Source organism: Manduca sexta, unplaced genomic scaffold (genome assembly GCF_014839805.1).
Source record: "Manduca sexta isolate Smith_Timp_Sample1 unplaced genomic scaffold, JHU_Msex_v1.0 HiC_scaffold_1423, whole genome shotgun sequence".
Taxonomy (NCBI): Eukaryota; Metazoa; Arthropoda; class Insecta; order Lepidoptera; family Sphingidae; genus Manduca; species Manduca sexta.
In genome coordinates this window covers 15,318-30,997 of record NW_023592286.1, presented here as the reverse complement: position 1 = coordinate 30,997, position 15,680 = coordinate 15,318, and the positions used below count along the sequence as shown (strand labels likewise).

Below are 15,680 nucleotides of genomic sequence, written 5' to 3'. Positions count from 1 at the left end.
CGATCCTGTTACCTTTTCGTGGCTCTTTCTCGATCATTTTACAATTTGATACTTTTAAGATACATTTACCCCTATACTTCGTTCGCATCAGCAGAGCGTAAACAAACATCCCGCTCCATATTCTACGATGATATTTCATCGAAAATCTACAACAGTTTAGATCCGCGTGAATTTGAGTTTTTTAATCTTTATTTGAACATGGGTATTAATTAATAATAATAGTAATAATAATAATCTTTTTTGTTGTACCTACACTTCAGATCGATCTCTACGTGCGCCGTGCGATCTGCACCAGTGAATGTTCACCGCTGCGCAGTGTTTTAATGGTTTTGACGAAAAAAGGGTCACGAGTATGATTATCAGTTATAAAACATTAATTTACCACCGTTTACGATGCGATACAATTTAATTAAGTAGTTTTAGAGATATTTTGTTGTACTGGGCCGTTTGCTGAAGAAAAGCTAGTATGTAACTGAAAAAATTACACACTATACAGACTTTTATGTAGACAGACAGGTAATAAATATTGTTTGAGTGTATTTAGTATAGCATTCTATTCATGATTGTAAAGCGTGTCATCGACACCTGCGACTTGAACACTCAAACACATTCATTGTTAATTATGCTAATAGATTCGGTAACAAATAGTGTAGCCATGGAAACGTTATATTTACACGCGCCGGTAAACGGTATTCACGTGGACAGAGGGCCTGAAAAATACTTATACCAATGTATAATAATAAAAAAGATTTAGCATGGGTTTTGGTCATCTTTTAAGTTAAGAGTTTTAATGAATCATACACCCAACATGTATTATATTGGCCAGTTTAGGATCACTAATCAGTTTGCAATTCGTACAACTAATTGTTTATTACAGGTTCAGAATTCACCAGCCCCTATGGGTATGAATGAGGCACGGAGAATATGTTATGTGAATAGGAATGTCATTATTATGTTGTCCCTGATGCTAATATTACCGTCACTGGACAACTCTTAAACATTAAAAATGAAAAAAAACAATATACTACAGTTTTGCAGAGGTCATTTTTTAATCCTTACAAAAACAGTAATTTTTATAGCACTCTATTTAAATAATTACAAGCTATCAGTTCAGTCAGTAAATTATAATAGAAATCAGGGTCTAATGATGAACCAAAAATGCTCAAAATTTGTCATCAATGCATACTAAGTATTTGAGTATCTATACTAATATATAAAGCAGAAGAATTTGTTTGACCATGCCAATCTCAGGAACTATTAAAGCAATTTTGTTTTTTTTTCACTCATAGGATGCTACATTACTCCTAAGTACTATAGACTACTTTTTACCCCAGGAAAATATTTATACAAAAAATAATTTTAAAGGCAAAGGTAATATTTTTATAGATACTTTCTAGTATGACTTTCCTTTACTTTCCACTTATATGACAAATTGGTTAACGAAAAGTCAACTGTTTTATCCTTACATTGACCCAGATAACATAATCAAATACATAAACAGCACACAAATATATGTAAATAATGTGTTCACTGATGCTATGAACATATTTATTAGAATGTTCTTCAGAGGAACCTTGAGCTTATAATTGCTAAAGCACAACTATTACACATTTTTTTGTTTGATGTAAACTTGTACAATTTTTTACCTAATTATAGAAACAAAACTAGTTTTCATATAATATATATTTTTGTTCATTTTAATTTTCTCCCATATGTTGAGGCATGACCATGTAGGCTGCAAAGAAAGCCTCAAGGAAATTAAAATACAAATAAATGTGATAAAATCCAAAAACTAATTATTGCCCACAGTAGCACAACTTATAATTCATGCAAATGAGGCATATGAAATGTTAACTATTTTATAAGTTTACATCTTATTTTAAAACTAGCTTATGTAAATTATCTAATTTTATTGGTAGTGTGTATTAAACTTTGAAAACATATATGATAATTATTGTTCTATTCCTTTCATGTTTCATTTTTTCAATTGGTTACAGATGTTTTTCTTTTTAAATACCCAGAAGGTAAACATTTATGTTGATGAATATAGTATAAAAATAAATAAATTAAATATAAATTACTTTGATAAAATATTTTTTAAAATCTTAAGGATATAGCAAAAAAATAAAAAGAATCGGCATTGCAAGAGATTAGTATTGGCATAATGTTGGATAAACTTACCCAAAGACAGAGGGGTTCCTGTACCATAAATGTACACACGTCCATGAACAGCTCGGTGAAATTTCGAGGGCCGTAGGAATCCTCTGGATTCGGTATCGGGGGCACAGCATTCCTGTCCTTACCGGCCGCGACCAGCGCTTCATACCGCATCATCGTAGCGTTCATCCTCCAACTGGGATCACTTGTCGCATTAAGGGAATAATAAAGAGCAACAGAAAGCAGAGCAACACTACCCGCCGTGTAAACTTTTACATTCGGCAAGGAGAAACGATCCATTAAAGTCCCTGACATATTGAGCGATATTTTTTTTATATAAATTAACACACTAAATAATCACTTGCTCGACACCACAACACCGTGTCATTTGATAACAACTAATAGCACTCCAGCGCAATTTATGAAAATAATACAAGACGAGCGAAAACCAAGCAGCCGCAAGTCGTGCGAGCCCGTTCGTTTTGATGGCTTTGATGACTGATGTTACCAACATACAGAAATAAAATTATGTAAAATATAGTTGTTTCTTCTATTCGTTGATGAGCAAAGATTAAATAAAATACATGTCAACGGAATAATCAAAAAAACATTATACATAATTGATATATAGCATGCAAAATTACTAAACCAGTTACAGACAAAATATGAATGCTATTAACTTGAACATGATACAGAAATCATGTTATGTTTCTCGTGTAAGAAGAGTTGTACATAGTTGACTTTATTGGCAATTTTATTAGTTATTTTATAAGCGTAAATGTCAACTTGACTTTGACAATCAACCTCTGCGTTAGAAACTGCATTTCGTGTTCAATTATTTGGAATTTAGCATAAAAGAATGTATATTGCTTAATGGCAGACTGTTTGTATGTTAAAAATGGTGATGGGACAACTGTCTACTATCAAATATGAATTATCAATGAAAATCAAAAATTGCAGCAAGTGTAGTTTGCTTATGCCGTGTATCATCTTTGTTTTTTTAGTAAATTATTACAATTATAATGTCCGAAAAGGACTATGCTCCGCTCAGCATAGCCTGCGTTCGCGGGCTGTGTGATAAATTGTATGACAAGAGGAAATTCGCTGGCGTTGAAATTGAAAAGTAGGCGGTGCAAGTCTAAATCCATTATACTTTCCCCAAATCTATGTTTCATAATGACACGGTTCGCTATTTAATTACAGGATGGTGAAAGACTTCAGCGACGCTAAAACACGAGTCAGATAAAGCGCCTAATCCGGGTGTTGGGACAGGACCTGATGTCGTCGACTAACCCGAACGTGAAGAATGGTGCCCTCATGGGACTCTCCTCCGTAGCCGTCGGGTTGGGGAAGGTAAACTGAACTTTAAACTCCCGGCTGCATCTTATTTTGATAGTGGTGACTGCTTCTTGGACTTCCTAGCCAACTTGTTATCAGTTGATTCTATTTACTTCTTACTGAGGGTCAGATTTGGCCTATGGAATATAGCAATGTATAATTATTATTTCTCTAGTGGTTTCTAATTCTAGTATTCATTGTATATAAACATTAAAATGTTACTTAGCACAGGTATTTGTATGTGTATAATGATGTTAAACTAAAAACTAGGAACATGAATTTAACTTGAACTAAGTGTTGCTGGAGCTTTGCCTGAGTGAAAACTTTTACCACTACAATAGTCCCTAAAACACTACATCCTGCATTCACAGTGCTACCTGAACAATACCATCTAAAATTAAAAAATAAAACATTTCCATGGGAGCAAATTATCAGGTCCAAAAACCTATGTGTCAGGACATAATCTATTTTTTGTTTCTGTGTTTACTTCTTACACACATCCAAATATATTCACAAACTTGCATTTATAACTGCACCTATTACTTAGATTACATGAATTAAGGCCAGAATGGTAGCAAGACACTATACATATTTGGCATGTCAAGCTTAACTATCTAGCTAAAGATTTAGCAAGATATCCCATAACTACTTAAATGCTTAATATTTATGGTAGGATATTAGTAATTGATTAGAACCTATAATGCATGATAAACTAGAACCTATGTGTACCATGCTTACCACCTTTTAAATGATCACCTCTTTAGATTCCGAAAGCAATTACTTAACTATAACTCACACACAACACACAAAATCACGCATTTTATCCACGAAAGGGGTATGCAGAGGCGCAACCATGGCACCCACTTTTCGCCAAGTGTGTTCCGTCGCATGATGTGATAGGGGGCGAGCCTATCGCCATATCGGGCACAAATTCTAGACTCCAGGCTGATACTGAGCAGAAAAACGCAAATATCACTTTGCCCGACCTGGGATTCGAACCCAGGACCTCAGAGTGCTGCCGTACCGCGCATGCAGTACAACTACGCCACCAAGGCAGTCTTTAACTATAACTGAGTGCTGATAATGCTTAACCACATGTTTGTTGAATGAATGTGGTAATATTATCCACAGAGCTGCATAGACTATCTGCCGGAGCTGACACATCCGATTGTGGCGTGCTTCAGCGAGAGCGAATCGCGCGTGCGCTACCAAGCGGCTGAGGCGCTATTCAATGTGCTCAAAATAGCACGCGAAGCCTCGCTCAGCCAGTTCCCAGCCGTGTTCGACGCCCTGGCGAGGCTCTCTGCCGACCCTGAACCACAGGTCAAACATGCTGCAGAGCTACTTGATCGCTTGTTGAAGGTTGGTGCCATGTAACCTATGTTTTTATAAAACATGTATCTAATTATTACTCTACTATATAATGAATGTCTTGTAGATGACATGGCTAGTAGCATTATCATATTGTGAAGACAGTCATGGTTTACTATGAAACAAATAAGGTACTCATTTTGTCATTCTATTTTAGGTAAAATCAGGTATTTGATTTTCTATTCTCAATTGAAACAGGCCAGCAGAATTCCATTAACTGGATATGTATAAACAGCTGTTGTCAGTCCACATTCTATCTGAACCCTGCTCTACTTACCTTCGGGTGTAGTGGAGTCACTTAGCCATTCCTATATGGAAGAAAAAATATCAGAGATGCATGTCCACAGGGATTATTTGGGCCTTAATATCTGTTACATTACCAGATGGGCAATCGCTTTTTAAATCAGTATGCACACAGTCATTAGTAAATGAGCCATAAGACTGATAAACAATACATTCACCCACTACTGATAACAATATGACCAATAGGATTGGTTTTTATAAACTTACAATGTCTAGTCCTACATGTCATTTACAATATATAATCTGAAGGTTGTGTGAACATTTTTACAACAGTTATACAATAATGTACCGGTATTAAAATAAATGTGGTATAAATAGTTTTTAAAAGGTTTTCCATTTAGATACATATTTTAATATTTAATTACAAGTTAATATGGATCATAATTAATAACTAAATAAGTTCACTGGGCAAAAATAATACCCTATAAAATTTAATAAATAGATACTGTCCATGAAGTTTATTTAATACTTTGTTTTGGATTAATATGTGGTAGGACATAGTGACCGAGAGCGCGTCGTTCGAGCTGTCGTCGTTCGTGCCGATGCTGCGCGAGCGCATGTACACGCGCAACGCGTTCGCACGACAGCTGGTTGTGTCGTGGGTGTCGGTACTGGATGCGGTGCCCGATATACATCTGCTGCCGCATTTGCCAGACCTGCTTGACCCGCTGTTCAAAATGCTCGACGATCCCAACCCGGAGATACGTAGAATGTATGTGTTGCAAACCACATTTTTCAGTACAGTAATTACTACTCTCTTAATTATAGATTACGTCATGTTCCTATATTATATCTTATTAGACGAAGTTTTCATCTAGATTATTCTAGCGCTCAATAGGTTTACAGAACATCTTGAGATTGAATAGGACTCGCATGGTCATTGATGTTGATGTTTTGAAGTGGATGATTGGGTATATTTGGAAGATTTTATATTATTTATTTTTGAATAAATATACTATATGTTGTGTTTGCAGGTGTGACGTGCAACTTAATGAGTTCTTGCGCAGTATAAAGAAGGATCCTTCAAATGTGGACTTCCAGGGAATGATTAACATCCTCATCTTGCATGCGCAGTCACCTGAAGAGTTGTTGCAGGTTCGCTTTGAAACCACAGTTTTATAAATGTATTCTCAGTGATAGAGTCAACAACTTGATTTTCTCTACAGTTGTGTTTAGTTAGTCATATAAGGCCTATGTAAGTCAAATTACAGATTTAAGAATGTTCTATACAGAGTAATTTATACATTATATTATATTAGTAAATAAAATTACATGCTCTTCATTACTTTTGCTAGAATTGTGACAAAATTCATCCATGAATAACGAATATTTATACCAATAATACGAACTTTACATTTCTGAATTTTTATCATTTTGTAGTTTAGTCTGAATATGGCGTATGCGTAAGTATGTTTCTGACAGAAAGTGTAATTTTGCCGCTACTACGAATTCTCTTAGAGTAGTAGTAGTGGCATTAGGCGCATAGCCTCCCCGTGACCATGAAGACGGTGAAGTGATGCAAAGTCTTAGAAATGTCGGAAGGAAATTATGATATAAAAAACCGCGATAAAACCCGAAAAATAGTTTTATTTCGATTACGTACTTTGTATTGATATTCATTTGTTCCAAAATTACACTTTTTTATATTATAACTAAGGTTCGGGTTTCTCATTGTAAAGTGTTATTTTCAAAAAAATAAGTATGTGGTCTCATTTAGCAACACTATTTCAAAATAACCCTTTATATTCTGTTTTTTTAGATCGAAACCATGTTAGTATGTAGAATTGTTGAAAGCAAAGTGTTATGTTGTCAGTTGACAGCGATCACGTGGATCAAGGAGTTCGTGGAGCTGGCGGGCGCGAGCATGTTGCCGTACGCGTCCGGTATCCTGTGCGCCGTGCTGCCCTGCCTCGCCTACTCCGACGAGCCGCGCAAGAGTATCCTTTATACAACAACACACACACACACACATACATCCACGGGAAATTTTATATAGGTTCATTGACCCTTATATTATGGCTTCTTAGGACAAAAATATATTTGGGTTAAAAAATAAAGTTAAAAAATCCTAGTTAACTATGGCCATAATATAAGAATACCAAAAGAAAGGATTTTTCATGTTAGATCCGGCTCGAAGGACCAACATATTTTTATCAGACACGAGTACGTGCAATCCTTAGCAATAAACCAGGTATTAGGGAAACAGCAGCTACTGTGAACTTCCAGCTGACAAAGCTGGTGGTATCAGACACCTCGCCTCAGACTACACCACTCCCCTCTCAAGAGGGTGAGGCAGGCGGAGAGGCCGGAGAGGTGACGAAGCGCTTGAACCTGGACGCAGTGGTGGGCATCCTCACGCAGATGCTACATCACAGTTCCGTGCACACGAAGGTCGCCGCGCTCGATTGGATCCTACATCTCTATAATAAACTGCCTAGAGAGGTAAGTTGGAATACTGCGCCATGATTCCCTATGCCCCATGCTATTTGCAGTTAATAACAAGCACTTAACGCAAGTCATTGCGTTTATGAGAATAGAAATTGGCATACAGAATATGTTTTCACGTAAATTTCATGATGACATCGTAACATGGCCGTGTTATACCAGTAAATGTGTGCAGATGTACGGCGAGACGGAGGCGGTGTTCGTGTGCGTGGTGGGGAGCCTGACGGACGGCGCGGACGAGGTGGTGCGGCGCGCGCTGGCCGTGCTGGCCGAGATCTGCGAGTGCTCGCCCGCGCAGCCAGGTGCCACTCACAACTATATTCTAATGTCAAACACCATCCAACTTGCCCGCGGAACATATTAGCTCCTTACATATGAGACGGAGGCGGTGTTCGTGTGCGTGGTGGGGAGCCTGACGGACGGCGCGGACGAGGTGGTTGGCTGGTCCTCCAGGATTAGGCCTTTACGACGAGCACTTCCGATTATCGTACAGGATCCACTTTCATTAGAGATAATCTTTCGATTTTAAATTCCTTCGTTATTTTGTCGATTGCAGTGTTACGCACTATTTGATGCGTGTTTGCTGGTTTGATCACTCAATTCATGACTTACCCACCTTTCAAGCTTTTTGACTTTCCCGATTTGCATCAAGTGGATTAGAACACGCTGGTACGCAACTTTAAAGAATGGCCTCTTAGATGGAAATTTTCGTTGCGTGCGAAGATTTTGTGTTCAAAACCTTGAATGTCGTAATGTCCAGTTAGAATCTTGTACGTTTCGATCAGATCTCCACGGTCCCTACGATCCTTTAGGTTAGTGAGGCTCAACACCTTTAGGCGTTCTTCGTAACTCCTTTGTTTCAAGCTTCGTGGTATTTTTGTGAAATTGCGCTGTACCTTTTCCAGAAGTTCGATGTCCTTAACAAAATACGGGCTCCAGATCTGGAATGCGTACTCCAGAATCGGTCTCACAAAGGTTTTGTGTATCCGAAGTACCATGTCGGGTGTGAGATTTCCAAAGGCTTTTCTGATTAGACAAATAAGGGTCTTAGCTTTCTTTGTAATTGATGTTATATGTTCTTCCCACTTAAGATCCTCCGATATTTTCACTCCCAGGTCCGTCTGCACTTTGGTCTCGATCATTGGAGTGGAATACAACTTGTAAGTCAGACGAGGATTGCTTCTGCCTGGATGCAGGCCGCTTCCAACAGGTCGACGTGGAGATCCTTGGGGGAGGCCTATGTTCAGCAGTGGCCTTCCTGTGGCTGATATGATGATATATAATACAGTGCATTTCGAGGCGTTAAGGTTTATAAGCCATTCCTTGGACCAGTTGGCTATTCTGTTTAGATCCTCTTGGAGGCGGTCATAGTCAATAAGTGGATTCCCAAATATTTTTGTGTCATCTGCAAAGATACTGACATTACATTTTAAGTGTAGTGGAAGATCGAAGGTGTACAGTATATACAGCACTGGGCCCAGAACTGAACCCTGTGGCACGCCACTGTGTATTGCTCGGTGTTCAGACATTGTGTCACCCACTCTCACCCGCAGGGTTCTGTCTCGTAGGAATGCCTCAATCCATGTTAATAATTTCCCACGTATTCCCACAAACTCTAGTTTGTGTAGAAGTCTTCTAGTTGGGACCTTGTCAAAAGCTTTTTCGTAGTCTAGGTATATTACGTCGATGGGCTCTTTTTTATTGAAGTGTTTAGTCCAGCATGATAGGCATGCAAGCAAATTGGACATTGTGGAGCGATGCGGGCAGAAACCATGTTGTTGCTCAGGTATAATTTGGTGGTTGGCAAAGAAGTGTCTGATATGCTTAACTATATTTTTTTCCATTACTTTACATACCACACTAGTCAAGCTGATAGGTCTGTAGTTTGATGGTTCCAATTTGCTTCCCTTTTTGAAGATGGGTGTCACTGTCGCCGTCCTCCACATATCGGGTAGGATACCCGTGTCATATGATGTCTGCATTATTATTGCAAGACTGCCGGTAAGGTTACATTTTTTAAGTATTGATACAGGGATTTCATCTGGTCCCAGTGAAGAAGTTGTTTTCATATCTTTTATTGCTTGTTGTATTTTATCTTGAGTGAATATTATTTCATCAATGGAGTCTACCACTCTTTGTGATGAATTCAAAATTGGTAGTGGATCTGGCGGCTCTATTTGGAAGACACTCGCAAAATGATCTGCAAATACAGTGGCAATTTTGGAGGGGTCGGTCACAGTTCTACCTTGTTTGTCGAGCAGGATGGATGGAATGCTTACCTTTGATGTTACTTGTTGCCTTATGTAAGAATAAAAATTTTTGGGGCCGGAATTTAGTATGTAATTTTCGTGCGTTAAGCGAGATTTTCTAATTTGGCTTGTTATTCTGTTATTTAGCTTCCTATATTCCTTGTAGTGTTCGTCAAGCCCAGTGAGTACATATCTGTTCCATAGTGCGAGTTTGAGTTTTATTAGCTTTGATTTGCGATGGATCCGCTTCCACAATAGCCTTTAATTTGTCATTATCCACCTTAGCCTCCGGCCGTCCACGGGGCTTGCTCTAAAGGTCAAAATTTCCAGAACCAAAAATGTTCAGTGTTTCATACAAACTTTCATCCCTTATTTTATCCCCTTGGGGGTAGAATTAATCAAAATCCTTTCTTAGCGGATGCCTACGTCATAACATCTACCTGCATGCCAAATTTCAGCCCGATCCGTCCAGTGGTTTGGGCTGTGCGTTCATAGACCACTATGTCAGTCAGTCACCTTTGAGTTATATATGTTTATATTCTTGACGATCCAACACCGTTCTTTTCTTTAAGGCCAGCTGTTACCATTATTTAGGTAATGTGGATGTTTATAGTGGAGAACACTTAATACTGACACATTTGATCATTTGGATAAAAAAATATCAATCTTACTCTCACAACTACAACCAACATCACTAGCATCACTAAATCCATAAAATACTTTTACCGTTAATTATAAAAGTTTGATACCAATTGTATATTTCAGGCGACCTAGAATCCAGTCCGTATTATTACAAGTTCCTGCAAGCGTTGCTCAGGCTTCTGGCCGCAGATGAAAACTTACTTGAAGATAGAGGTGCTTTTATAATTAGGTAAGTACGTATATCCTCCGCGCACGTCAAGAGCCAGAATTAAATGCACAAAATTTTATAGTCTCGTTCTATGTCGCGGTATTTTTGTTTTGTTTTAATACAGGAGCGGTAAAATGACCCTGTCCCTCAATATAGTATGTGGAGTAGTCATCATAATAGCCAGCATCAGTAATCAAGATAGAGTATTGACTGACGAGAGATGATTACTCGTTGCCCGTTGACACGTTTAGGCCAGCTTGTATAAACAGAATAATCACAAGCTGATCCCGAAACGCAATGCTCTTGTGTGAGACACTATGGCGGGTTTTACATCTTCTGTACGGTAGACGTATCCGGATGAACACAATTGTCCTTCCATCAGCACTTATCTATCTATCTCTTTTTTGGTCTAGACAGCTGTGCGTGCTGTTGAACGCGGAGGACATCTACCGAGCGGTGTCTCGCATCTTGCAACAGGAGCGGAATCTACGCTTCGTAGCGACCATGGTGGACGTGCTTAATACCATCCTACTCACTTCCGCAGAGCTATACGACCTGCGGTTGCAGCTGCGCAACTTTAATAAACCAGTAAGTCGAAAACACATTATATTCGACTGTAAATCGATTATTAATAATCGATTTATAATCGAAATCATCAACATTTTTAACTAAGCCTCCAGTTCACATAATCGATTACTGACAAAATCCTTCAATTATAATGAAACCAATTAGAAAAGTTACGTACTCGATTAGATTAATAAAAAATCGATTCTTTTGAATTTACATCGAGTCGAACGTCGTTGGGATTGATTAAAAACCGAAAAAGGTGGATGACATCGATAATCGACGAGTTTGTTGTTTTGGTGGTGGTGCAGGCGACGCACTCGCTGTTCCTGTCGCTGTACGGGTGCTGGTGCCACAGCCCCGTGTCGCTGCTGGCGCTGTGCCTGCTCACGCACAACTACGAGCACTGCAACACGCTCATATCGCTCTTGTATCCTTTTACGATTATTATATTACGTCATACTAAACTTTGCCGGCGGCACCGCTTGCGTGAGATAGTTTTTTCGGAATCTAATTTAACCCATATCCTTTCTTACAGTTCAAGCTTACTTGGTACTAAATATCATCAAAATCACTTCAATAGTTAGTCGTGAAAGCTTGACAAAGGGACAGAAATACAGTTACTTTCATATTTATTAGTATGGCTTCGGTCGCAATAAATAAACTATACCTACCAAACGATATCATTAGATTGAATCCAAGAACAAATCTAAAATAAGTTTGTTACTATAATATTTTTCTTTTTTGGTATTACAATAATATAATTCCTTAATTATATGGCAGTGGCGATCTTGAGATCACAGTGGACTTTCTGACTGAAGTGGACAAATTAGTACAACTCATTGAATCGCCTATATTTGCTTGTAAGTAATCGGTTTGTATTTTTAGTTAGTAATTTATATGCAGTTAAGTCAGTGAAAGTTTCATTAAACGAAATAATAAAATAAATTGAGCATAAGTAATTATTAAGTACATGTTCCAAATATTGTCAACTTATATCTTTTTAAATAAGTGCAGAATTGTACTAGTAAAGAAAATTGATTTAAAAATGATAAGTTGTCGAGGTTTATTGCGCCATCGATCGACGAATAACAATGTTATGTGGGTATTTAACGATGTGTGCGCAGACCTGCGCCTCGAGCTGCTGTGGGGCGCGGACAGCGAGGCGCTGCGCGGCGCGCTGTTCGGCCTGCTCATGCTGCTGCCGCAGAGCGACGCCTTCCGCACGCTGCGCGACCGCCTGCACTGCGTGCCCGCGCGCCCCGCGCACCCCGCGCACCGCGCTGCGCACGCGCACCACGCGCAGCCCTCGCCCGCGCCGCACGTGGACTTCGCGACGCTGCTGGAGGAGTTCCAGCGCGTGCAGGCGGCGCACCGCGCGTACAAGCTCGTGGACCGGAGTCGCGGCAAGCTGCTCGACAAGGGCTACGAGTAGCGCCGCCCAGACACTCCGCGGTGTTACAACTACCCGCATGCACTTTGGCAATCTCATCTTTTGTTTGAAGGACCATTTTAAACCGATTCGAAATGAACGGTGCTTTGCGATTGCCGCCTTCCTACGTCTCAAATGTGAAAATAGTGCATTACTATTGATTATCAGTTACGCGTGGAATATTTGCAGATCTAAATATTTATCCGAATTGATATTCACAAGATCTCAAACTATTTATAGTGACTTATTCGCATGCGGGTATAACTGTACATGTAGCAGGTAGGGCAGCGTCTGATACTGTCCGAGTCTACGGCCGAGGTGTATAAAACTAACTGCGTTTGTTTAAATAAAAATAGAAAAAAAAATTTAAACCATGATTTATATGAAAAATCAATATATTGTAATTTAATGTTGCATTGCTGACATTGGTGACATTATAAGAGACCCACGTGTGGACACCACGGGTGCTTTGCACTGTAATCACTTGAAATTATTTTTACTAAGTTATTGTAATTGCACACAAAAAGGAGGATCTAATTCTTAATATTTTTTTACTTATGAAATAGGGAATGGACTCGAATGAAGTCAGCTTTATAGATCTAAGCCAAACACCGAACAATCAGAAGCAGCTCTATTTTTTATTTTTGACAAAATACAAGGATCATAATATCGTTATAGAGCTGCTTTTGAATGTGAGTTTTATTGAAAAATATTATTATAATTTGTACATACTTTATGTAACAATATCGCATTCCAAATGAAATTTGACTAAGAACAACCAAATGTATATATGTTTCTGAATATATGCTATTGCTGTTTATAATGTTGTGATGAAGTTTCTTTTCCTTTAAAATCTTGTCTAAACTAACATATCATGATGGGTTCCATTGGAGGCGCCCATAGAAACCCTTATGGATATAAAATGCAGAGAAATTAAAAATCCACCCGAGATCAGACACATATGCTGTAGATTCATTAATCTAACCTGGTGATTAATGTTGCCATATACACCACTTGAGTCTCATTGGTATTTGTACCAAAGACAAACATGTGTACGGGCAAGGTCAGGAGAACAGTACAGTCAGTTAATAACATAGTTTATCTACAATGTAGCCATTTCGATGTGCTTGAACAAAAAGATAAAAGTAAAATTTTCATAACTAACCAAATAATACGACATAAAAAAAATTAATACATATATTTTTGTACTTCACTGTCGGCCGATGTATTATTATGTACAGTCTTAAATACTTAGTAAATACTCATACTAAAATCTTTATATTGCACCAAGTTTTTACACCCATAATATGTTTAGTTATTGTAATTATATTCGGAAATCATTTAATTGTAGTAACTGCTATATAACAAGAATATATCAAATTAAAAATCGATGTATATTTTTTATTTGACTGAGTTTCATCCTGATAGTGTTTTGATATGACATATCATAGCAATACTCATTTTTGAAGATAACAAATAACTTGTGAGCTATGGCATATATTATTATGTGTATCTTAAATAACAATAACGTAAACTTCATATAATATAGAAAATCTTTGGGTCACGACAGCGTTTTATAATTATTACTATAAAAATAGACACAGTTATTTCGAAGTGAACTGCAATTTTAACCTTAACGAGAGTATTGTAATACAATTCATATGTATGGTATCGGCCAATACTTTATTGTAAAGTTATTTACATGAGCTGGACATAAGTTATTATATTTCGAGCTATATCAAATAGCTTAGTATTTAACTTTTTATAATTTTATAATGTACTAGCTTTTGCTCGCGGCTCCGCCCGCGTTATAAAGTTATTCAGGCTAAAGTTTTCCGTTATAAAAATAGTAGTTTCCCGGGAGCCTATGTTCTTCCCAGGGTCTCAAACTGTCTCCATACCAAATTTCATCTTAATACGTTAGGTAGTTTTTGAGTTTAACACGTTAAGGCAGACAGATGCAGCGGGGGACTTTTGTTATATTATTTAGAACTTTTAAATGAAACAATCCCGTCATACATCATTGTTGCATAACTTTAACCGTTTACGCAGCGCAGGCAACGGAAGCTCTCAAAACTCATAATTTTCCCCGTTTTTGCAACATGTTTCATTACTGCTCCGCTCCTATTGGTCATAGCATGATGATATATAGCCTACAGCACTCCAGGAACAAAGGGCTATCCAACACAAAAAAGATTTTTTCAGTTGAAACCGGTAGTTCCTGAGATTAGCCATTACTGCTCCGCTCCTATTGGTCATAGCGTTATGATATATAACTTTGAGCACTCCACAAACAAAGGACTATTCAACACAAAAATATTTTTTTCAGTTCGAATCGGTAGTTCCTGAGATTAGCCATTACTGCTCCGCTCCTATTGAATATAGCGTGATCATATATAGCCTATAGCTCTCCACGAACAAAGGGCTATCCAACGCAAAAAGAATTTTTCAGTTTGGACCGGTAGTTCCTGAGATTAGCCATTACTGCTCCGCTCCTATTGGTCATAGCGTGATGATATATAGCTTATAGCGGTCCACAAATAAAGGGCTATCCAACACAAAACGAATTTTTCAGTTGAAACCGGTAGTTCCTGAGATTAGCCATTACTGCTCCGCTCCTATTGGGTATAGCGTGATGATATATAGCCTATAGCACTCCACGAATAAAGGGCTATCCAACGCAAAAGAATTTTTCAGTTTGGACCGGTAGTTCCTGAGATTAGCCATTACTGCCCCGCTCCTATTGGGTATAGCGTGATGATATATAGCCTATAGCACTCCACGAACAAAGGGCTATCCAACGCAAAAAGAATTTTTCAGTTTGGACCGGTAGTTCCTGAGATTAGCCATTACTGCCCCTCTCCTATTGGGTATAGCGTGATGATATATAGCCTATAGCACTCCACGAACAAAGGGCTATCCAACGCAAAAAGAATTTTTCAGTTTGGACCGGTAGTTCCTGAGATTAGCG

The 15,680-nt window shown here is 38.3% G+C and overlaps 1 protein-coding gene across 1 annotated transcript; it reads left to right on the top strand.

The window, feature by feature from the left end:
* Window positions 1-3,088: 3,088 nt before the first annotated feature.
* Window positions 3,089-13,536, top strand: LOC119188551 (protein VAC14 homolog). Its single transcript, XM_037445280.1, is given in 14 exon segments — window positions 3,089-3,280; window positions 3,361-3,383; window positions 3,386-3,510; window positions 4,627-4,857; window positions 5,664-5,881; window positions 6,144-6,264; window positions 6,983-7,106; window positions 7,361-7,611; window positions 7,790-7,916; window positions 10,629-10,734; window positions 11,127-11,301; window positions 11,589-11,707; window positions 12,061-12,140; window positions 12,405-13,536. Coding segments are annotated over 14 exon segments (2,109 nt in total). The 5' UTR covers window positions 3,089-3,179; the 3' UTR covers window positions 12,713-13,536.
* Window positions 13,537-15,680: the final 2,144 nt, after the last annotated feature.